The 25,977-nt window shown below is 47.0% G+C and overlaps 1 protein-coding gene across 7 annotated transcripts in view; it reads right to left on the reverse strand.

Annotated features, from left to right (window-relative positions):
• Positions 1-25,977, reverse strand: part of RFX1 (regulatory factor X1) — a 529,043-nt gene that overhangs the window by 88,413 nt on the left and 414,653 nt on the right. For all 7 annotated transcript variants that reach the window (XM_078685660.1, XM_078685656.1, XM_078685642.1 and 4 more), the window contains 2 exons: positions 4,733-4,830; positions 4,505-4,654 (listed from right to left, as the gene is read on the reverse strand). In XM_078685660.1, the coding sequence (XP_078541786.1) occupies positions 4,505-4,654; positions 4,733-4,830 (248 nt within the window). The remainder of the gene's footprint in view (positions 1-4,504; positions 4,655-4,732; positions 4,831-25,977) is intronic.

Consider the following 25,977-nt stretch of genomic DNA (forward strand, 5'->3'; position numbering starts at 1 on the left):
ACTCACATGGACAGTATAATACCGTCCATACACAGGAAATATTATGTGTAGAAATAATGAATAAATGTTGAAAAATATGCCTATTATGTTCAATTGTACTATGACAAGGTAATACCTTTGTATCAATCTGAAAAGGAAACACAAAAATGTACGGAAAAAAACATCAGGTGGGTAGAAATACTCCAGACGTGAAGTTCGTGACCTGTAAAAGTGATATATTCAGTGTCTAATGATAACCTTGAGGAAATAAGTGCTGGTGCAGTGACCTGTAAAAAAGGGGACAAATACTAGACACACACAACACATAACATAAAACACACACTCTATGTGGGTCAATTCCTATTAGTTCCTGCGGGTTTACTTTGAATGAAAAAAGTTGTCAGCACAAGAAAATGTTCGCATACTTGTTATCCAGAAGTCCGTCATGAGCCTTCAGGACGGTGGGGACCCCGTGCTATTTGCACTCTGTAAGGAGAATACCTGCATTAGGAATGCGTTGTAAACTCACTTGGTTCCAGCAGGAGTGGCCTCGTAGAAGCGGCTATGTCGTACTTACATCAGTCAGGATACTACCTCGTTCGATCGTCCCCTTCACGGCTCCGTGGTTAATGTGCAGCCGGGAGCTCTCGGTATTTATGCTGTACTTAATTGGCTTAATTTTCCCGCCGCTTGTGCGGTGTACGTGTGTGACCGGAGCGTCACCCTTAGCAGCTGTGAGTTAAAGAGATGAAAAACCTGAAGCGGTTCCGGTGAGGTTTAACCCGGAACTACAATCGGACAAATCTCAGTGGGACTAGACCGCAAAGTATCTGTTTGCGCCTGCCCCGTTCTGATCGTGTGAATCAGCAAGGCATGTCTGAATTCTGCACGGAGGGTTACCGCGGTGACACGTACCCGGGATGGTGCCTGGAACTTGTATATGAGTTACTCAGGCGCATAATACCCCCCAAAAAACAACATTAACATAGCCAATAGGTCTCGCCTTGGGGACATCATAACTGTTTAGCCATGCAACAATTAATATTGTTGCACCATTGATATTATTCTGCATAACTAAATTCTTACAAGGTCAAAAAAGCGGGCCCTATTGGCTATGCCAGTGCTTGTTATAAACGGGTCTCATGATTGCCCCTTCCAACTCTCTGGGAAAAACACTGCAACAAGAATTTGTTGGAAGGTTGTTTTTAAGAAGCTTGCCCACCAATCTGACCTATTTTTTAAAATAATTGCAGGTAGATGTTCTGGTCCTGCAGCTTTAGTTAGCTTTAAAGATTGAATCTTTTTTTTATATTTTGAAAAGAAAAGTGCCGCTTTAATTGTTCTAGCTCCTCAGGTCTTAATTCCAGGATCTTCTTCAAATCTTTACTCCTATATAAGTTACTCAAATGAATAACCCAATCATCCTCGCCGACCAGGCATCGCATTTCCCCTTGTACCTTACCCTCTTTTACCTTGTAATCCAGTGGCAGAGTGAGCAAGGGACCCACGTCTGGGCATACCCTGCCAACTTAGGGCGAACAAAGAGATACCAAAGGGGATGATGGACGGAGCGCTTGAGCAAATCAACCACTCACCCCCAGTTGATTTGCTCCAACGCTCCGTCCATCATCCCCTTTGGTATCGCTTTGTTCGCCCTAAGTTGGCAGGGTATGCCCAGACATGGGTCCCTTGCTCACTTTGCCACTGGATTCAAGCTAGCCTGGCTGATGACGGATGATTAGCCAGAAACCGGTCCCAGGATGCTTGTTTCCGGTCCAGGGAAGACATGGCTTGGCAGTTCGGGCTGGACTGTTCCCATGAGGCACAGGGTCAGGCTGATTTGCATGTGTCCATGTCTGAACTGGGGTGGTGGAGTGAGCTAAAGAATGATGATGGAGTAAACCCAGATCAGTGAGTGTTTGATCTGCTCCAACGCTCCCTCCGTCATCCCCTTTGGGACCAGTTTAGGTGCCATGGGTCTTGGAGACTGATTCGTTGGAGGTAAAGGGGGAGTAGGTGGTGTAGAGGGTGCTAGTATTGAAGGTGGTGGTGGAGGTGCCAGTGGAAAGAAGGGCGGACATAGATGGCTGTTGAGGGATTGGTCTTTGAAAATTGTTCATCATCTGTTGCAGGGCTGTGAAAAACACAACAGGTACCTGCAACACTTTAATGTCCGTATAGCCACGATGATGTACACAGGGCTAAGGGTAGTCAGCTGCAAACGTCTGTGGCTGGTAATCATATTCGTGATAACTCTGATCATCTAATGTGCCTCCTTCAAACCTGGGGACATAACAGAAATCCGACTGCATATGTCTAAAATCTGTTTCAGAGATGTCCTGGTCGCTGAACTCACCTTCCAATTCAGAATCCAGAATATGGTTGGGGAGGCTTTCTGTCACATGGTGAAAAAGTGACGGCATAGAAAAAACTTGACAATGTTGATGAGGTCATCGTCAATGTTGGGAGTAGTGACATCAACGGTGCCGAAGTCTGGAGTAGTGACATTCTTGGTGCTGTTGAAGTGGGTCTGGTCATCAACAGTGATCTTGACAACAAAATTGTTACTATTGGCGACAGTGATGTCAGTGTCAAGGGTGTTGTCGATGAAGGTCGTGACATTGATTGTACTATCACCTTAGAAGAGGGTCTGGTCTTCAACTGTGTTGTCATTGAGGGTCTGGTCGTCAGCGATTTCTTCTTTGCCATCGACTACGATGCCACTGAAGTCACCAGAGGAAGCTGGAGCTCGCTGGGGACATCCAAGGAGTTGGACTGTCACACTGATTCTCGTGCAGGCTGGTGTTCATGTTGCCTGGAGATACTGCAGTCTTTTTCTGCTGAGTGGTGACTGCAGGTGTTTTAGAATGTAAGCCCATCTCTGGGAAATCTTCATGTTTCTGTTTTTTCACCTTCTTTGTGGAAGTGCTTGGTGAAGCACTTTTCACTGGAATCCTCCCCCCCATCCCCCTTATTCCCCTCCTCCCTCCCCAGGTATGAGAGTATCCCCCTTAGAATAAGGGTATTCTTAATTTTTTCAGGACATATCCTTCAGTGTCTTTGAATGGAAGGTGCTGCAAATCTCACAGCTTGAAGGCTTGTGCACTGGATAAAGGCAGTAAATAGATTTGGTCATATGCGTCCTCATTGTAGATTTTCTTCTGACCACGTGTAGAGCAGGATTTGAATAGAGATGTTTTCTCTCTGTAAACCATGATGACAGTTGGTGACACAGGATATGTCTCCCTGGTCCAGAAAAATTGAAAACTTCCCGAAATGTACCCAAGAAACAGCTTACAGTTCACTGAATGTTGCAAACAGGGGTGGGAAAGTTCCAGGGTACACCAGAAAATATCAAGTCAATGTCAATGAAAGGTTACAGCAGAGATTTCACAGAGATGTGCCGTAATAATAATAATAATAATAGGCGGTCTTATAGAGTGCTTGGTGACGCACCACGGCGTGTCCCCGCGCTAAGAGGCAAGTGCTACTAGGAAAATACCGGGACAGGGACCCAACTACCGGGCAAATAGGAAGGTTTTTAACTTGGCTCTAAAGGTGCGCTCTGAAGGTTCCAGGCGCAGTGCCACAGGAAGTTTATTCCAGCTTGAGGCCGCCAGATACCTAAAGGATCTACCGCCCATCTGCACTTTAGATACCTTAGGAATGGATAGGCGCCCCGAGCCGGAAGATCTGAGATCACGGGGGGGGGGGCTCGTATTGTGTTAGCAGGCCCTGCAGAGGGAGGGGAGCCCTGTCGTTAACAATCCGGTGGCATGTGCATAGTGCTTTAAATTCCACCCTGCTTCTCACCGGGAGCCAGTGCAGGGCCTGGAGCGCAGCTTTAGATGATGCTCTTCTGGGTAATTTGAGAACCAGCCGCGCCGCAGCATTCTGCAGGACCTGCAGGCGGCTCAGGTTCTTCACGTAGAAACCTGCGCTATTATGGCCTTTAGGGGAAATATGGGAGTTAGAACTTTTTTCATAGAATTGACTGAAATTCAGGTTGATTCAAATGAGGTGGATGTACTAATGAACAAACACAACTGTTGTGGCCTATGGCCACTTTAACATGTTTAATGTTATTTAAAATCACTAGGGATCCCAAGCCTGACAACGACAAATGATTCAACAATGTGAATATATGAACGATCTAATGCTGTATTTAGCTACTGAAGTCAACATGGGAAGAAAGAACCACACCAGGGTACTTTGAATACTCAGTTAATGCATGGATAGAAGCCAACTCCAGGTAAGACATTACCACTAACTGCACCTTGCGGATAGAAAAAGCATCAAGCTTGAGCACCTTGTACCCAGCCTATGAGGTTTTTATATGAGGGAGAAAGTGGTACACAGTGAAAGAAGATAACTACCACAGAGTTCACCATAAAGAAAGTACCACAGAAAATCCCTTCATACCATCCTGGTGTGGTGGGCTTGGAGAAAAAAGTGAACAGTGCCACCTCACACCCAGCCACTATAGGCAATATAAGTATAGAGGCCGCACCAGGGGACCTTTTACCTGCACATTAGTGAAGTCCACACGGTTGAGGTCACTCAGCATCTGGTTGATTTGCGCTGTGTTTTGAAGGACTGCCCGGGCCGCCTGGGCCAGGTGATTAAGGGATGTGTACCTCCGCAGTGTCTGGGCAAAGGCACTAGCCGCTGCCACCTGTGGGGAAAGCACAGGTCAAACACTGCTGGAAGATAGGGGCTGAGGATATCAGATGGCATAAGGGGAGTGTCTCACCTTCACACGCACCATCTCTTCTGGAATATTCATCATGGCACTGCTTAGCCAGCTCTCCAAACTCTTGGCGAAGTTGCGGATGGCTTGTGTCAAGGCACCTGTATCGGTGAGAGAAACACCACACCACTTGCGCTTTAGAAATGATCAGTACAAGATCAAGGCATGTAACAAAATGCAATGGAATGCTGTTGGGTCAAAATTCTATTAAGGCACTTTAATCTGAGCCACTATGACTCGATTTTGTGTGCGCTGTTTCACTTGCTTATCTTTCCTGACAGGTGGACACAAATCATGAGTCTGTTATGATGTGCTCCATATGTTTTCTTTGATTGCTCCATGTAGCTACCCCGTTTGCCCCCTCTGCTGCACTGGGACCTTCCAGGCTTGCAGAGTCAACCACTATACTTGAAGAGTCTGGGCATCATCTGTCTAGCAATGGCAGTTGATAATTCTCCCTTACCTAACTCTGACTCCTCTCAGTAAAACCCTTTCATTACTTATACTTATCAATGGATTACAGTCCTTGCCCTGGGTATATCACATACAGTGGTGGTGGCAGCAGCAGTATAGCGTGTTTTGTGAATTTATAGTGTGACGAGACCTTTCTCTCTGTGTCAGTGACAGTGCAGTCTACAGATTGCGTAAGTAAGGGTGTGTGGGGGGCTCATGTATGGCAGTAGCACTTGGTGTGTTGTATGAGACAGAATACTGGAGCTAGTGGAATAAATGTTGGATGCCCCTGGTTTAGCACGGCTCAATATGGAGAATGAGGAGAGCTTCCCCAGACAGAGGAAGTGTATACCCTGCATTGCTGTAGATGGGGTGTGCAGACCCAGACAGGTGAGGAGGAAGGAGACAGGGCTACCGTTAGAAATTCCTTGAGAACTGTGGGCCAGAAGTACAAAGCACTTTTGTAGTCACAAATGGCCTGATTTGCGGAATAAGGCCATTTGCAATCTTAAAAATACTTCTTCATATGTACTAAACGGGAGAGGATGTAGCCTTACGGCTAGAGCGGTCGACCTCGAAGCTGGCTATCCGGGTTTGAGTCTCGGGAACGACGCTCAACATCCTGTGATTCTGGGCAAATGACTTCCCAAGAGGACTCGATCATTTGCAAACTAACCTTTTGATACATAGGTTGGGTCTAAAATGAGTACTCTAGTCTAAAATTGCAACTGGAATTTTGCGACCAGAGTTTAGTACATCCGGTCCATGTTAGCAAAAGGCTGTTAATTAGTTCTTCTTAACACTGCCATTTGGTAGATGTAAATAATGGGACAACCGTTTCTGGTGTTTAAATAAGAAAGTTTCTGGACAAGGCCTGCTTTTTGTCTTTCTCGGATTACTGCTTTGGGAGACCAATAGCAGCCAGGTGCAGAGAACTCAAACAATGTTTTGGATACTCCTTCTGTAGCTAGCCACAAATGTGCTGTGAGAACCATCACTCTGCACAATGACATTTGAAAGAGAACCAACTTCTGAAAGCCTGAGACAGGGGATCCACTACCCTCTCTGGAAATTGTGTATACAATTGGGACCCCAACCACCCGACTTAGTAGAAATTGCAAGTCCTTCATGACCAAGGAAGGGAGTGCTCCCTAGAGCACTGTGAGGACCAGCGTTGGTGTCAGCCAGTCTTACTGGGCTCCTGGTTCATCACCTGAAGTCTACAACTTGCTGGAAAATCAGAGGGTCTGTCAAAGCACCTAGAAGCCTACCTGCCTGCTCAGAGAGGGAAGGAGAGTGCCTGGTCAAAGGAGAGATATTTAAGGAGGAGAATCCTAGTCTGTTCCCAGGGTGTGGGGCACCTAGAAGTAGCTGACTGCTTAAAGGAGTGAGGCCGGTGTTAACCTAAAGTCTGCAGGGTCCGGTTGAATCTAGTTGCTGCTCCCACCGTGAGCTGCCTATAGAAATATTCACCAAATTGTCTTGTGCAGCCTGGGGTCCCCACCATAGACAAAGGGTTATGTCCTGCTGCTACTGCACAAGGTCCCCACCCGAGAGAAGCTGGTGCAGTAGTCGCAGTCTACTCAAAATGAGAGCCGATGTCTGAATATGAGGGGAGGAAACTGTTGCTGATAAAACAAGGCTTTGCCATCATGGAATTGATGGGCCAAAAGACTGTTTGGGTTAATCACTTGTGATGTGTGCCTTTGTCTTGCCTATGCCTGTACCCATATTTTTGCCTGTGTTACACGAGTATGAGGGAGCAAGCAGGCATCCTAGGGATATCGGCATTATGTTCAGTCCCATAGGGGTATAGAACCCTGTAACCAAACAACCTCAAGAACATGTTGTAACACTAAGTGATTAAAGAACAGGCTAATATTGGGCTGGATAATACTTTATTATGTCTGTTGGTAGGTTGGTTAGATTTGAATTCTTGACCCCCAACCCCCAAAAAAACCCTTCCACACTACCTTTCTGAAATGACTGAATGCATGCCATTGCTAACCTGAAAGCTAATGGACGAAACAGCTGTATTTGGATAAGTTTGTATAGCCATAGTAAGACAGACCCTAGGACACCAGTGGCAAACAACCTCAACTACCACTGTTGGGACCCAGTGGCGCCTTTCTGTTCTAGGGCCCCACAACTGGGGCATGACAGGCCTCGTTCCTGGCACATAAAAGCTCTTACTTAGAGTCAAAAATTAACTGAGTGGCCAAATGCCACTGTACTGCATTCTCGCCTTATTTGCTAGATTAATGCAACAGTGCAGCTTTTCTTCTAGATGAAGCTTTAAGCCTACACTTTCTTTTCTTTATTTTCTTTATTTATTTTATTTTTATTTTAGCTGTTTTATATCGCGCTCAAATACTACCAGAGTGTCCTGGCGCGTAAGAAGAAACAAGCATGTGGCCAGAGGGAGAGAAGAGAACAGAAATTAATAAGCCATTCTGAAAAGATATGTTTTGAGTGCCTTTTTAAATGTCACAAGATTTTCAGTTAATCTCAGGGAGAGAGGGAGGATATTCCAAGTCCTGGCCGCGGTGACAGCAAGTGATTGGCCTCCCAAACGAACTCGCTGAAATCGAGGTACTCTTAAGAAATTACCATCTGCAGAACGCAGAGCCCTAGTAGGGACATAGCGGGAAAATCTGTCTCTCAAATAAGAAGGACCAAGGTCATGAACTGCTTTAAAAGCTATAGTAAGAATTTTAAAGGTAATCCTCTGTGCTACTGGCAGCCAATGTAGTTCCTTCATGTGAGCCCGAGGACTTTCTCTATATGGCACATTGCACAGTAGGCGAACAGTCGCATTTTGGATGATCTGGAGCTTTGAGACCAAAAAAGCCGGAGAGCCACACAACAGAGAGTTGGCATAATCAAGTCGTGATAGAATAAGGGCTCTTGCGACCGACTCTCTTGCTGAAGAAGGTAGATAAGGAAAAATCTTCCTCATGGCTTTTAGGGACCCGAAGCACACCCCAGTGAGTTTTTTTATGTGTGCCTCGAATCGCAAATCCTCCCCAAACCAGACTCCCAAATTTTTAGCAGGGATATTGACAGCGCCTGGCTGGGGAAAATCAGAAGGCCATAGAGTTTCTCTGAAATTGGACGGAAACTGGCCATATAGCAGGATTTCTGTTTTATCTTCATTGCACTTCAGCTGTGCTGCTGCTAACCAGTTAAACACAGCGGAAAGGCATGAACGCACTACCTCAGTGTCAGTGTTCGCATCTGGCCACGTGAACAGGAGCTGCGTATCATCCGCATATGCTAATATTTTCGCTCCCATTTCTTCAGCTAAAAAAATAAGAGGGGTGAGATATACATTAAAAAGGAGGGGGCTCAAAGTAGAGCCCTGGGGAACTCCTGTAGTAAGGGATTTAATCGAGGATGAATAAGGAGGAATCCAGACCTGCTGAGATCTTTCTGTAAGAAAGGATTTCACCCAATCCAGAGCAGAACTCACTATGCCGAGATCGGCCAGTCGTGCCAAGAGAAGTGTGTGTGGGACAGTGTCAAACGCAGCAGAGAGGTCCAATAAAATTAGGACCGCTCTGCCGCCACTGTCCAGGCACCCTCTAATCGCCTCTGTAACCTCCACCAGCGCTGTCTCCGTGCTATAGGCTGCACGAAAGCCAGATTGGGCAGGATGTAACGCCCCTGAAGTTTCCACAAAGGCATTAAGCTGGGAGAATGCCAGCTTCTCACCAACTTTAGCCATAGCTGGTAAAAGAGAAATAGGTCGATAGTTATTCGGCACAGCTGGATCCGCGCCTGTTTTCTTAAGCAGTGGCAGAAGCTTAGCCTGTTTCCATATTTTCGGAACTGTATACAGTACAGTTTCTCAAACAATATACAGTAAATATACATAAATATATAGGATACATAGGAAAGGGTAACCGTGTAATGTGTTCCACTATTAGAAGACACACAAATAGGACAACCACGTAATATGGTTCAATATTACCAATGAGGGGTTCTGGTGGCATCCGAAAGTAAGAGGACAGAGGGAAACTGGTTGTAAATGTCAGCAGAGGCCCGAGCTGGCAATATAGAAACATTTTACCCATGTATATTTTTTATATTACATAGTAAATTTGGTTCTCAACGAATCAATGCTTTTTTCAAACGTGGAAAGTTTTACTCAAATTCTGGAGTTCAATACTGAGTGGACTATACTGGTATATAGTAAAGCAAAGAGAAACATATTTAGTTATTTATCATGATTTAATAGTTTTGAGTTCAGTACAACATGTTTACTTCAAAGATTAAGTTCCAGTTTCAAGAATGACATGATCATTTAGTAGAAACCCACAACCCACCTTAGATTATTGTGTTTTCTCCCATCAGAGCAGGTGTATGCGCATGTGTAGCAGTGAAATTAAACTGCTTAGTTAAGTTATGCCAGCAACTCCTATACTTTTTAACCACAGGGGTGGTGAGTGGTGCATCTGAAACTACAACACAAAAATCCAGAAACAGTATTTACAAGTAACATTTTCCATTTGCAGCATGTGCTGTTGTGGATCACATGCTTAGAGATAACTTAGAAGTACAGCCCCATTACCTTAAGTCTGAGGCAGATAGAAAATGTAAGTAGTTGTAGTGAATAATGTTTTAGAGCAGTGTTGGCCACTTTGGGTTCTTTCCTTGCATGAACGTCCAAACACTAATGTCTGGTGAACGCGTGTGCAGATGACCATGTTACTGCCTTACAAATATCAGTTCATGGGATGTTGCTTAAGAAAGCCATGAAGGCACCTTTTTTGGGCGTGAAATGAGCCTGCAGACTTTCTATGAGTTGTCTGTTTGCATGTGTAGAACAAACGTGAATGCATTGTAGAATCCATCGCTCTACCTCCCCTTTGGCAAAGTGGTGAGGGTGCAAAGGAAACAAATAACTGTTTTGTTTAGCGTAAGGGTTTGGTCCTGTCCATGTACTAACTAAGTACAAATCTGAGTGCAGTGCTGTTTCTGCCCTTTAAAGGATATTTAATGAATTTTGGAAGCTCAATGGTTCGAGGAAGGTGAAAAAGAGATTCAGCCTTTCGGAAAAGTGGGAGTGTATGTATTTCTTTGTCTTTCTGAACTTCACCTAAGTATTATTCTACTGATCACCCTTGCAGTTTTCTAACTCTGAGTAAGCAAGTGATTGCAACCAGGAGCAAAATTGATGAATTAAATGAATATGAATTGGAATGGTAAATGTGGCCATAGTGTATTGTTATACAATCTGATTATACGGTAATGGGGCAGTATCAACATTTCGAAGAATCTTGGGATTCATTTCTCACGTGCACGATTTCTGACTGGGCCTGCTGAGGAGTTTTGAAGAAAAAAATGGCTGTACCTAGAAGAGAAGGTGTTCTACAAGGAGGTGAATTTTGTAGTTGAGCGCAAAATCTTGTATTTGTTGAACGATCTAAGATGGAATTAACTAGTATGTCTCTCCTTGGTACTAAGAACAGTCCATGGTTGTCATATTGTTGGTGCAAATCAGGACAGTTTTGTGTTGTGGCGAAGCTTTTAATGCTAGGGATACTACTTTCAATTATAAGACATTGTGTCACAATTGTTCTGCATTTGTCCATTTCCCCTGAACAGTGAGATGGGCAAGAAAGCTCCCCATTTCTAAATTGAAGTGTCTGTGGTAAGAATTATGCACTCCTGGGGACCTACAGTCACTATATGGGGAGTTTGTCTGTATTCCACCATTGTAGTTAGTGCTATATTTGAGGTGAAAACACTACTAAACGTTCTGAAGCCTAGTTGTCTGCTTCCACTGGGATGATAGACACTCTTGTAAAGGACACATATGTAAAAGTGCATTGGGAAGCTAGTGCTGTGCATAAAGCCATCATATTTAATCGTTTAATCACAATCCTCAATATCACAGATGTAATGTCTGGAACATTGGAACCAGTCTCTGAAATAGTTGCACTCTCTCCACTGTTGCAAAAACCTGTATTAACTAAATGTTTAGCATTGTACTCAAATATTTTTGGATTTGGAGCGGGTGCAGATGGAATTTTGTTGGTGCTGATGGTGAACCTAAACATATGATATTAGAACACTGTTTTCTTTGTGAGTCGAGCATTGCTGAGCAGTTTTCCATTTTTTCTAGCCAATCATCTGGATAAAGGTAAACATGTGTCTTTGGTGCTGTTCATGATTCTCTGGGTCTTTACTTGAACCATTATCTAAATGTTGTGATTTTGTCCTGAAGCCAATTGTGCAGGCTACATATACATACCTCAGGGATACAAAAGACCTTCTAGGGCAAATAAAAACCCTCACTTTTAATCCTAACACATCTTTTTTGGTTAGCCTAGATATAGAAAGTCTATATGCTATTCTACCACAAGATGACACTCTGAGGGTTCTAGAAACATCACTTAATACCATCATGTGGGAGTACAAGACACCAAAATCCTTCATCTTAAGCTGTGCGGAACTGGCATTAAAACACAACAATTTTGAATTTGAGGGTCAATTGTTCCTACAAACATACGGAACATGAATGGGCAGCACCTTTGCCCCCAGTGTAGCTGGATTGTATGTCTTAAATTTTTAACAAATACATCTGTTCAACCCCCATATGCCACTGACCCAAAATATATTATTATACAAGAGGTACATCAATGATGTCTTTCTCATCTGGGAAGGATCTGAAGAATCGCTCCAGACATTCCTCACTTTGATAAATGGCTGTGATCCCCATCTAAAATGTACACACACTACAAGCAGGGAGACAATCACGTTCCTGGATTTAGATATCACAAACATAAATGGAAACTTGATACTAAGACCCATTTTAAAGCTACAGCAAAGAACTCTCTACTGCATTTTTCTAGCTTTCACCCTCGGACACAAAGGGAAAAGTTACCCTGTGGACAATACTTAGGATTGCGTAAAAATTGCAGCATCGTGCAGGATTTCAAACACCAAGCCCAGACATTGACCTCTAAGCTGAAAGAACGTGGTTATACTGACAGAATTGTCAACAAAGCCAAAAAGAGGGTTCACAATCAAAACAGGGATGGACTCCTTGAACAAAAACCACACAGTGAACCAACTATCCCCCTAACATGCGAGACCACTTATAATCCAGTGTCAAACCAGGTTGCACATATCATCCAAAAACATTGGAAAATACTAAACACAGGGAATCAACAGTGCGAGAAGCCTCTGTTTTCTCACAGAAAAGGGAGAAGCCTTAAAGACAGCTTGGTGCCCAACAGACATCAACAGCATACACAACAAATTAACTCCATACACAATGCATGGGGTCTCCCTAAAGTGACTGGGCACCACCCATTTAGCAATAGCTGTGTGTGCCATTCAACAATAACAACCAAAAACCTGAACCTTGAACCAGGCAAGATATGGCAACTACGTAAACACACAAACTGCAACACTATGAATGCCATCTACCTCATGAAATGCCCTTGTGGATTGAGGTATGTAGGCATGACCAGTCGCAGAGCCAAGACACGCATCTGCGAGCATAGGAGCACCATCCGATGTATACGAAATACAACTCGAATGACGAACCATTTCTTGGAGAAAGGTCACACCACAAATGACATGGAATGGGTTATCATTGAGGAACTGGAGCCAAACACCACTAATGTTCAACAACAGCTTCTGGAGAAAGAGCAATGTTGGATATACCGTTTGTCCCCGCATCTCCATGGATTGAATGACAATATACCATGGAATAGTCTTAACAAATAATCAACCTGAAACTAACTATAACTGCATGTACTATTAAGATGTTTATACCTACACAGCATTTCATGTCATTATGGGTCTGTACCAATACCGGGATCCATAAGATAGGGAATTGACTATTGCCTCCCTAAATGTTATTTATTATTTAACATATGAGGTTAAAAACATTCCATATAGTCTAAAGTCACTAATTGTTGTACTTCCCTTCTTGGGTCCCCTAATATTCCGTACATCAAGCAATTATCTGAAAAATCTGCATTTCCATACAGGAATGCAAATATTTTTGTGTGCTTCTCAAATGCAGGTAATATATTTGTTTCCACCTTATGAACATCAGGCATAGATAATCAATTAGATTTTTCGGACCTAACAGACAAGTACAATGTTGGTTAGCCACCTACACAATTAGAACTCCGCATCACACCATTACATAGCAACCGTAGCAATACGAAGTTCCTCAAGACGGACTATCAAGGCGCTCCCACTGAAGCGGTCAAGTCTTTTTTCATGCCTCACGCGCCACAGCTAGCGACGTGGTGATGTGTTCTAAACACTACCAGGAAGTTTCCTGCGGTTTTGCTTCTTAAATACCGTCTCCGGTCACCAAATCAGGATGCATCCTATTCCCCAGGAGACCGGAGCAGGTTCAGAAGCGGGCAAGCACCTTGATAAAGTAAGATCCTTTCAAGTTTATGGGGCAACTAACCCTTTTTGCTTGCGGAATACCTAGTACGCAGCCCTACATTTTCTGCCAAATAACACTGATTTCCTATCAGCAACATGCAGTATCTAATTATCGTCCGCCTCTCTCTTTCTTTTACAGAGTGTGACTATAGGGGCTTGCCCCTCTGGGGAACAGATTCGCTGGGGAATCTCAAAGCTAACGTAATTATGCACAATGGGCGACTTGGCGAACGGGGATTTTAAGCCGCCATTAAATGCAGTTCATCACAAAGCTTAGTGATAATATTAAAAACTACATGGCGCAATCGGCATCACGCAGCTGCTTTTTTTTGTTGCTGTTGCTGCTGATATACTGACTATTACTAAATAAGGAAGGTAGTCCACGTGATTTTGGTGCCACAAGACCTACGCAGTTAATCCCTTTTCAGTAACGCCACGACAAAGGGCCTTGATTAAGGATGCATGTAATAATACTAATAAAAACATTTATTAAGCGCCTGATTACACTAAGAACAGTGCGTCTCCGCGCTGAGGATGCATTCCACAAGACTCCTAAACAAAGACCGGTCCACGATAAGGGGAAGGGACACGAGAGATAAGACCCTGTCTCAATACTAATCTTTAGGGAACAAGTAAGTCTTAATTTTCAGCCGGAACCGCGTTTCTGAAGGTTCCATCCGAAGTTCAATGGGGAGTTCGTTCCATGGTTTACTGGCTAGAAACCTAAAAGAACGCCCACCCATCCGCGCTTTATAGATACGGGGTACCAAAAACTGCATGCTGCCCATAGATCTCAAAAGGCGTTTGGGACGGTATATGGTGAGCATCTTTTGGACGTAAGCCGGGCCATGGCCCTGTGCAATACGGTGGGTAATGCACATGGCTTTGAACCGGATACGTTCCCGCACGGGGAGCCAGTGTAAGGTCTGTAGCGCACGTTTCCCAGACGACTTCCTCGGCAAGTTTAAGACAAGCCTGGCAGCCGCATTTTGGACACATTGAAGTTGGTTCAGGCCCTTTTTACTGAGGCCACAGAGCAGGGAATTCCCATAGTTAAGATGGGAAGTGACCAAGGCGTGCACTAATGTTTTCCTAACTGTGATGGGTAGGAGATCCAAGATTTTACGTAGGACCTTCAGTATGCTATAGCATTTACCCGCCATATTGCCAATGTGTTGGGAATATGAAAGATTGGTATCCAGGAGAACACCCAAGTTCTTCACCATATCAGAGGGGGTGGGTGTAGGACCCAGGTCACCGGGCCACCAGGCCGATGTCCAAATTGATGGAGAGGAACCAATCACTAGAAGTTCGGTCTTGTTCCCATTAAGGCGGAGGCAATTGCTCTTCATCCAGGCTGCAAGTGCCACAAGACAAGCAGACGAATTATCTGCCGTCTCAACTGGGTTGTGAGATAGAGTGACCACCAGTTGAGTGTCATCCGCATATGACACAATATACACCCCATAGGATTCCACCATCCTAGCCAGGGGTTCCATATACAGATTAAACAACGTAGGGCTCAATATGGAGCCCTGCGGGACCCCTTGTCTAAGAGATCGAGGCGTGGACTTGAAGGGGGGACAGTGTATTTGGAATTTCCTATCTGCCAAGAAAGAGCCCATACATTCATAGGCTGGCCCGGCAACCCCCATCTCGCTCAGACGGGCAAGAAGTCTAGAGTGCGATACAGTATCGAACGCCTCACTCAAGTCCAGCAATATCAAAGCAGCGGTCTGTCCTTCATCCACTTTCTGACGAAGCAGTTCTGTGGAGAAGAGAAGGGCAGTTTCCGTAGAATGTTTCACCCTAAAACCAGATTGGGAGGAGTGTAGAAGATGATTATCCTCCACAAATTTAACCAACTGGTTATTGACCAATTTCTTCACCACTTTGGCACAGAAAGGCAAGAGGGAAATGGGGCGGAGGTTATCCAGTTGGGAAATACTTTGGTTAGCTTTCTTTTTAGTAGGAACGACCTGGGCAAGCTTCCATTCCTCAGGCACCTGACTTTCTTGAAAAGATAGGGTGGCCAAATTACCTATGTGGTTCCACAGGAGATATAAATGACTCCTGAGAATTTTCGGAGGGGCGACGTCCGTAGGGGATCCAGAATGGATACCCATGATTAATTTTATTAATTCCTCCCTCGGAGGCACCATGAACTCCTTGAGACATGATTTCTTAGTAAGCCTTTGGCAGGTATCCAAGGCCGGGACTTCTGCGGCTGGACCCTGCTGAAAAGACACATATATCTGCTCCACTTTGCTCACAAAGTGGTCGGCGATGGATTCGCATATCTCAGTGGAAAAAAGATCTTTGGTCACTGTCCTCGTGAGTGCCGTTAGCTCCTTATAAATTAAGAAGAGCTCTTTGGAGGAATTTTCGGATAATTCAATCCTCTCTTTGAAAAATTTCCTTTTAGCCTTTTTAATAAATCCGTGGTACTCCTTCAAGCTGTTCCTGTATGACTCTTTCCGGGCAGTATCATAGTCTTTACGCCATAGGCGTTCCAGGCTTTTGCATCTGGCTTTAGCTGCACGCAATTCCTCGTTATACCATGGGGCTGACCTAGTCCCACGTACTGGGGCTTTTAGGGTCCATGGGGCCACCTCATCTAATGCCTTAGATACCCATTCCTCGTAATCCTTCCGCGCTTCCTTAAGAGTCTTACTGAGCGGAGGAGTTTCCTGCATTAGCGCAGATTCAAATGCCTTATGGCTGAATTTTTTCCAATTCCTGCGTTTAGGTAGGACAGGTCTCTTAAGTGTTTCCCCTCTGGGCATGTCTGTTACTATAAACGGAATGAGATGATGATCAGACCACGGGATCCTAATGGGGGGAGCACCTTGATATCATTCCAGTTAGAAAAAAGGGATCAAGGAGATGTCCCGCTTGATGCGTTGGCATCCCGCCAGAAAGTCTAAACATCAGGGACTTCAGAGAGACAATTACTGATTGTGCCTCTGAACAGTTAGCATCCTCAAAATGTAGGGTACTAGGAGGAATTTACTGTAGCGTAAGGCCGGTTGGGTCACCGTTTCCAGTAGGCTCTCAACAAATTGTGTGGACCCCCCTGGGGGGCGATATATGAGATAGCCCTTGATAGTACACTCAGGGGAGACTTTAATAGAAAATAGGCCAGCTTCACTATTACTGACTTTCACTTGCTCCAGAGAGCACTCAAACTCAATTTTATACACCATTGCAATGCCCCCCCCTCTTTGGGCCCCCTTGTCAATTCTTAGCAGGCCATAGGCTGGTGGGAGGGCCTCCAAAATCTCAGGAGCAGAAGCTTCATCCAGCCATGTCTCCGTTAAAAACAACAGATCCAGCTGTTGGTCGGTAAGGACATCATAGATGTCAAATCTATGTTTTTTAAGAGAACGGCAATTTACTAAAAACATGGTCAGTTGGTCCACCCTCTTGGTGTTCACCAGGGCTAATGCAGGTTTGAAATGACATACCCTGCACTTTTGGGCCATATATTCAGGCAGCATACTATGAATACAGGCGGCACTAGGGGTGGGGCGAAGAAGAGTTAATTGGTCACACGAATATCTTACACTTTTTACCGTCTCCATAGGGTTAGAAACAGGGGTTCTGGCCCCTGGCCGCGGTCGGTCGCAGTCGGGCTTGCCTTGTGCGCACCTTCAGCGCGTACTCGGCGCGCCCGCTGTGCGGTCGCTGCCCTGCCCTCATTATGTTACACCAATATGTCACATTGCTCATTTTTAAACTGCCTGCTTGATTTGTGTATGAATGCATTCAAATGTATATGTGACACTGAGTGCCTTGCAACCACTAAACAATGGCATATGATGAATGTCTGAACAGCAAGTTCATGTTTTATGTGATGTTTTGTCTTTGTTATTCTTTCCGCAGGTAAATTTTCTCAGCAGTGGATCTATAACAAACGATCAGTCCACAGCATGCTGGTTGATTTTTCTTAATCTTTTCTGACAATTTACCATATCTTTTTCTGTCAGAATGCCAGCATTATTTCACAAATGTCCTTCATGTGGTAAAAAGATGGCAAAATCTGACCTGCACTCGGTGTGCATCGTTTGTCTGCCATCTTCACACAAGCCTGATGCTTGCAATTATTGTCAGCAATTTTCAAAACTGACCCTACGGTCGAGAGAGGATTAGGCTCCATGCCTTGCTGGAGAGAGAAAAAAGTCATCATAAAAGTGGCCTTGGGAGCATCCAAGAGCCCTCCTCTCGTCAGGAACACAGAAAACGGCGAAGATCCACCTCTCCAGAGTCCAGAAAGAGACCGACTCCTGACTGCTTGCCGTCGAAGAAGCAGGCAAGACACTTTTCAGCTTCGAGGGACAGATCGACGTTGAGATGACGCCACTCTCCGTCGCACAAAAGTAAGTCATCGTCAAGACATACTTCGGGCTGAAAGTATGCTGGTCCAGAGAGACCTGACAAGCACCCGCTGACGTCGAAACATCCGTCGACGGCAAGGAACACTCCGCCGCCTTCTCGGAGGTCAGTGTCGAGGGGTTCGCAGGCGAAGACTTTGCCGAGAGCTTACTGACTGACGACGTCAAGATCTTCGTCGCAGTTGAGGCACTCACCGTCGTCCAACATACACATATATATGTATATTTCTATATGGTCCGGGATCCCGCATGTGGGCAGGGATTATTCAGTGCTTATTACTATTGATGAGTATTCCCTGGAAGAGAACATGAATCCTTCTATAGAGAAGACAACAAGACTATAAAGCGGTAAATTTCCATCAAACAGGGGTCTTTCTTCTTAACTATAGGAAGTAAGTGCTTCTTTGTTTGGTGGAGATGTCCTTATATTCCTCGGCATCAAGAATACATCACCAAAATCACCAGGAAATGTTCTGGGGGGGGGGAGGGGGCTGCTTGTTAAGCTGTCCATCATCCTTACAAAAAGCATTGCAAACTACTAAGGTGGGCGGGGCCAAACAGCGAAGCTTCTAAGTGATTTGTACATTTTAATACTCATAGCAATTTAAAGGGAGAACCATGGATTCAGCTCTCACCAGGTAAGACAAGAAAAAGACCGACTTGTCACAGTCACTACAGATTGCACTCCAATAGGTCAACGATGCATTCACCTCCACGAAGCATTTCAGCCTGTCTGTTAATATGGAACTGCTGATTAAACACACTTGTTTAGCATTTGCCAAGCCAGGAGTTAGGATCATTTGTCCTTTACGGAAGTGGAGCTTCAACTAGGACACTTGCAAGTTTATAGTTTGAAATGCTTCCTGTTGAAGTTTAATTTCAGTGAAATGAACATCCGGTTCAGAACAGGCCTGGGGACTACATCCTCTGGAGCGTGCCCAAAGCGGAGGGCGGGGAGCCTTGTGAACCTTGGGCTAATTTTGGCCCCGGGGAGCCCATCCCCCGAGGCCAGGCTATGTCTACCTGGTTGCTGTGGCCCCACTCAGGGCACCCACTGTGGTTTAATGGGGACCACGGGGAAGCCTGAATGCCCCCGTGATCCCTGCCGGCTTCCTGCCTCCAGACAGAGCTGGCATTACTCCTGTATGCAGGGAGCTGCTAAATATGCAGCTCCCTCCGTGTGGGAGCAATCTTTATGCCCACATGGCAGCAGGCACAGAATCAGATTAAAACGTCGCTCCCAGCAAGCGGGAGCAGTTTGACAGCTCCAGTTTGCTGGAAGCGGAGTTAATGCTTGCTTTCTCTTGGCAGGAGCTGTCACAGCCCCCGCCAAGCAAAGGCAAGCATCTATCTCCCAAGGGTGGGCACCTAAGGAGACAGCAGGAGCCAACCCTGTGGGTGGCGGGCTATATATTGCCCATGAGCTCCCCCTCCCACTTTCATATATTGCATAGGCCATGAAGAGGTGGTGTTCCCCTGGGCATATTAAAGCCCCAGGAGGGGGGTCTGCAAGGACCCCTTCCAATATTATTGTAAAGTCCCAGGAAGATGATGGTCCCCGGGGAACATCTAGCTCAAAGGAGGGGGGGTCAGCGTGGCCACCCTCCCATATTTAAATGAAGTCCTGTGGAGGTGGTGGTCCCAGGAGCTATAAAGAACCCTAGGAGAGGGGCCCCGTGCACCCCATCCTTCATTTACAAGATAAAATGAAGCCCCAGGGACCTGCCGCAAATCATCAAACAAGTGCAGGAGGCATCACTTTTTGTTTTGCTACAAATTCATGGATATACGTGATTACGCTGCCAATTATTATTTTTTAATGCTTTTTTCCTCTGGGAGGGTCGTTGGGGTACCCAAGCACTAGAGCTAGAGGGTCAAGGTCTTCCTACCCAGCCCTCTTTTCTTTATTTTTTCGTTTTTTTATTGGGACTTGCTAATACTTGCTGGTTGAAGTGTTGCCACCCAGTACTTCCTGGTTGAAGTGCTGCCAGACAATCAGATCTCTCAGCAACAGATCATGTCTGCAAAAGATTGTCATTATTCACCAAGGCTTTGCGACCCTAGGTATACAAATTTGGGTTTCCTTTAATATCTTGAAAATTATTCAACAGATTTGGACCAAGAACTACCTTTCTGCCAAATTTGGTGTAATTCTGTACAGTGATACGGGCTGTTAGAGTGTCTTAAATCTCTAAGGGAATTAACATGTGAAACACACTTTTTTTATGAAGATTCGTCAAACAACTTCAAATATATAGCCAAGTCAAAAAAAGCTTTTCCTGTGGAAACATGGTCCTAACTATAACTACCTAATGGCTGTTGGCTGTCTTTGACTTTGATTTTTATATATTGATGATTTGACTGTTTTGTTAAGCCAACCGGTCTGATTGATTAACAAGCATTTGCAATGAAATAGGTCTCGCATTTGAGAGAGTTTGAGCTATTGGCATTGTAAATGACTAACAGCCAGATTCATCATTGAAAAATGGGCTCCAAAGGGCCAGATTTTGAGAATCTGGCCCTTTGCGAGCGCAATTTTTGCATTTGGGATTAATCATCCCAAATGCAAAAATCGCTAATTGCGAAATTGCTAAATTGCGAGGAATTGCATTTAAGGAATCTCTATTTGAGATTCCTTAAATGCAATTCATTAACCATTTTTAAATTGGGAATTCACTATTTTTGGCCGCTATTTACCGCGAAGTCTGACTTCGTGGTAAATAGCGAAAACTTAGAAAAATGCACTTTAGTGCATTTTTCTAAGTTGTATGTTACACACACACATGTCCTTTGGACATGTGTGTGCGCAACATCAGTCTACATTGACATTTCAAGGGTGCTACAGGGTGTCCTTTGGAAACCCCTGGCACCCTTGAAATCGCATCCTTATTTGCGATTAGCAATTTGTTAATCGCAAATAAGGAAGCTGTAAAAATCGCAAATAATATTGCGATTTCTACATGAATCCCGTTTTGCGAGTCCTTAATAGCGATTCCTTAATAATCGCTATTAAGGACTCGCAAATCGGGACATTGATGAATCTGGCGGAATGCCTTTTATTTATGTGTTTTGAAAACCTGAAAGCGTTGCGTAACCGCACATTTTGTACTTATAGTCCTTGCTTACGTGAAGCAAGGCTGCTGGTAAAAGAGGTGCAGTTACTGCCAGCCTTCCCTCTCTTAAGCACCGACTATACCACTTAACTTTATTCAAAGCTGCTTGCCTTACACAGAGCAGCGTTTCAGCACTTTCTGCCATTTTCAATCTGGCGTCAAGTGCTGATTGTTTAATTGATGCAAATTGTCCCTCCATCAACATGAAGCAAATACTCTTACTTCTTTAGCAGACTGCCCCGTCATAAAAAACGTAATGTACATGAAAATGCCAGCCTGCACGGTGAGTATTTGAATATTATTAATCTTTATGCAAAACATTCAACACAGTAAACTTCTTTAAAATAGCAGCATATAATACTGTTAGTTCACCTTAAAGCAGTCCTCCATTGAGACTTGTGGTTCTCCCTCCTCTCCACTGCTTCACCCGTGCAGGCTGGGATATTCATGTACATCACATTTATTATGACTGGACAGCCTGCTAAAGTACGAGGAGTGTCCAACAGCAGAAGAGTCTTCACAGGAAACCAGTCGGTTCTTGAAGACGAAGTCCGGATGAATCAAAGGATCCACTCTCAGGGGAGCCTTTAAGTAATACAGAAAGGGGCTAGGACTACTTCTGTGTTGACCAACCTATTAAGGGGTCAGGGACGCTACTCTGGGGACTGACCAGTCAGATGCTTCCAGGGGCCTCTGCCAATCCAAGATTCACAATGTCAGAATCAAGTACCACCTGGCAGAGCCCTGAGCACCTCCCAGGGGAGGACCCAGGCAGGGGGTGGTCACTCCCCTCTCCTTTGTGTAGTGTCGCTCCAGAGCGGGAGCCTAGGGCTCCTGGACCAAGGCAAGCCCATTTATGCAGTGAGGGCACCAAATGTGCCCTTGAAAGCAGTCTGGAGGCGCACAGAAGCACCTCCCCCTCCAGCCTAGGACACCTATTTCTATGGAGAGGTGGCTACAGCTCTCCTGGAAATCTTTTGTTCTGCCTTCCCCTGCCCGAGTTAAGGTCAGCAGTAGGAGGGCCGAACCGTGTCTGGGATTGGCAGCAGCACTGGCTTGCATGCAGACGCTGCACAGCTACCCAGGTACACTTTGGGGGTCCTATAAGGAGCCCTTAGTACATGGGATAGAGCAACTAGCACAGGAATTGGTGTAGTGGCATGATTTCAACATGTTTGATACCAAACATGACAGGGTTCGGTGAAGCCATTATGTAGTTGAACATCTCAACTTGGCCAGTGTCCACTACATACCTTAAAATGGCTACCCTGCACTTACAAAGCCCAGAGAATGGACACCGGGGTTTGTAGGGGCACCCTAACACTTAAAAGCATGCACCCTGCCTGTGGGCTGTAAGGCCTATCTTTAGGGGTGACTTATAAGTTTATCCAGAATTGGGGCATCTTTCATAGGATCACATGCTTGAATCATTTCTCGCCGTCATGGTGGGAGTCACACACGGGGCGTAGCTTGATCGCCGATGGCGGAGGTCGCCTAGCGCCTCGGCTCCGCGGCCGAGCTCGCATTAATCCTGGTAGGAGAGGGGTCCTTGGGGCACCCGCACCCCGACACTGTTCGCCCTGTGCCCTGTGCTCCCCCTCCTGCAAATCGAGGCCGGAGGCGGCCTCGAGACTGACGGATCCGACGAAGTAGCGAGGTCCCGGGAGAGGAACCCATGATGGCGCCTGCTCCTCCTCTACGGCCCCGGCGTTGAGAGGGGCCGCGATCCGGGAGAGGCGGGCGACTTGAGGCCCCAGCAGACCCAGGCGACCTGTCCCCTGACAGAGAGGCTTTCAGCGACCCGACCCCCGCTGACTCCTGGGGGGGCCGCCGACGGCCGGAGACCGGGAGACGCTCACCGGGCCAGAGTGGGGGAGGGGCGGAGGAGCCTGCTCGCGGCCGAGCGAACGGAGCGGCGGAGGCTGCGGTGTGGACTTTGCCGCCCGCACTGGAGGTGGGCATGCTACGCGGGGGGTGCGCCTCCCCCAGCCGTGCTGACAATGAGGGGACCGACGCAGTGCTGAAGAGGTGACGAGCACTCAGGAGGGACCCGGTGGCGCCGGCGGAGCCCCTTGCGCTACGGCCCTCCATTACAGGGGGAGTCTTGATAGAGGAGAGGGAGCAAACAGCGCAACCACTGCGGGGGGGCGCCGCCGCTCCACCATTGATGGGAGTTGTGGACTGATTATTTTGCCACATAGCTGAGAAGACTCTCGGGTGAGCCGGGTGGTGGAGGACGGACCCAGGGCGAACTGGGGTCCCGCTGCCCTTAGAACTTTCGCCACGCTCGGCTGGGGAGGAGCTGCCATTACAGCGGAGCCTGCGGACCCTGGGGACACATATTAACAACGCCCGCCACCCTGGCCCCGAACTGACCCGCCCTCGGACGGCCGACCTGGCCGACACTTAGAGGCCTGCTGGGCTTGTGAGGGGGCCGAGGACACGCGGAGAAACGGGCAACTGAGCGGAGTTGCCTCTGAAGACTGCGACGCAGAGAGTGTCCCCGACACGACCATCTCCGCTCCTGCCGAGGCTGTGCAGTGAACCCTACTCGTCATGGGGAAACCGAAAGGACCCAAGGGAGGCACACAGGCTGCGGCTGACGCGGAACCGCCAGACAATGAGGAGCGCCTCCACACGGAGGGGCCGGGGAGCCCTCTCATCCAGGAACAGCTCGATAAAATCCTACTGGCCATCACGGAGACCAGGTCGGCCCTTAGGGAGGACATTGCTCAGGTGGCAACGGGCTTGGGCCTTCTCCGAGCGGATCATGGCAAGCTCTCCGATAGAGTAAAGGAGGTCGAGGGATCGGTGCGACACTTGGAACCAGCGCAAAAAGCTTTGGACGCCACGATGAAAGACGCACTGTCCCGAATAGAGGCGCTGGAGAAGCGAGCGGAGGATGCGGAAGGGCGCAACAGGCGAAATAACATTCGGATAGTTGGCCTTCCGGAAAAAATTGAAGGGGGGGACATGGTGACGTTCCTTGAAAACTGGCTGCGGACGGCTGTGGCACAAGAGGGGTTGTCCGCCTTCTACACCTTGGAACGAGCGCATAGAGTGCCAGCCAGGCCGCCACAACAAGGCCGCCCGCCGCGCCCAGTGGTGGCACGGCTGCTCCATTTTCGCGACAGGGACCTCATATTGCAGGCTGCCAGACAGAAGGGTCCGTATCAGGTGGACAACAACCGCGTGAACATCTTCCCGGACTATACCTACGAAACGCAGAGGCGCCGCTCGTCATTCCTGGCCGTCAAGCGTGAGCTACGAACCGAGGGCATCCAGTACTCCCTGCTTTTCCCGGCACGACTCCGGGTCATTGTGGACGACTCCACTAAGTTTTTCGACACCCCGGATGAGGCGTGCAGCTGGTTGGAATTGTACAGAGCGGGCAGGGATGGCTTCGGAAATTCCTCTCATCCAACGATGGAGGGCATACTGCAGAAGAAACCCAAGCGGTTCAGGCACCGAAGGGGAAGGACTGTTCGCCCCTCCACAATAGAGACTGCGGCAGAGCGGCGAGGAGTGCTGGAGATGGTCTCTAATATATCTGGCCCTCAGAGCGACCATGGAGCTGGACTTTCGGAGCCCGGAGAGAGTGGAGGCCGCTCGGACTCCGAGGGGTCCGAATCGGGCAGTGTGAGGCTCCCGGAGGCCACCCCAGAGACGGCTGATGGACTGCTAGACGAACAATGAAGCCTTGGGTGAGCCGGTTCTGATTGGGTTGCTGGGAGGGGGGACGTGCGCGTGTGGCTGCTGGGACTTATAGGAGAGAATTGGTTACTTGATGTCTGGGGGGGAGGGGGGGTTGCAGGGACTCTTCTTATAGGCCCTGATGTTATCGAGCTCGGCTGCAATGCGGCTAGCAGCGGGACCCCGCGTCGACGATAGGCCCCCTCATTGCCCTTAAGGCACACCTGCGGTGACCACCGATAGGTTAGTGGAGTGGGAGGTTTTGGAGGGATTAGTTTGGATGGGGACTAGATGGCACTATTTGGTACCTGTTCTGGGGGGGATGGAAGGGGGTTCTTATTCACAAGTTGATTTATTGTTGTTTGGGAGGGGACTCGTCATCGGTGTGGGTTTCACTGGATACTTCTTCATGGCTGTAATGTGTTCAATATGGCGGGTGGACGGGACATGGGACTATGGCTGACTTGTCGAATCTGAAATGTATCACCTGGAATGTGAGGGGTCTGCACACAATGACCAGACGACACAAGGTCCACGCTTACCTAGTGCGTAGGGGAGTACAGATCGCGTTGCTACAGGAAACACATCTCAACAAAGCTGAGGGACTTGCACTGCAGCGTAGGTGGCATGGGCAAGTATACTGCACTACTTATTCAGCTTACGCGAGAGGCGCGCTCATATGGATAAAGGCGGGGGTACCTCTGCAGGTTGTTAGCCACACTGTAGATCCAGAAGGGAGGTATGTCGCGTTGGCAGGGAAATTAGGAGGTAGAGAGTTGAATATTTGCTGCATTTACGCGCCGAACACGGACCAGCTCGCCTTTCTAAATGGGCTGTCGGGCTCCTTGGCCCGATACCTCTCGGGACCCATCCTGTTGGGGGGTGACTTTAATGCGGTGCTTGACGTGGACTTAGATAGATCTCATCCACCCCTCCCGGACTCCCCGGCGAATCGGGTCGCTACAGGTAGGGTGAACTGGCAGGCGAAATGGGGACTGTCGGACATTTGGCGAGTGCATCACCCGCACGCTCGTGATTACTCCCACTTTTCTGGCATGCACGAATTGCATGTGCGACTAGACGGTTTCTTGGGATCGGTTGACGTAGCTTCCTCGGCTAGGCGGTCGGAATATCTGGCAAGAACAATTTCGGACCACAATCCGTTGTTGAT

This window comes from Lissotriton helveticus, chromosome 1_1 (genome assembly GCF_964261635.1).
Source record: "Lissotriton helveticus chromosome 1_1, aLisHel1.1, whole genome shotgun sequence".
Classification (NCBI taxonomy): domain Eukaryota; kingdom Metazoa; phylum Chordata; class Amphibia; order Caudata; family Salamandridae; genus Lissotriton; species Lissotriton helveticus.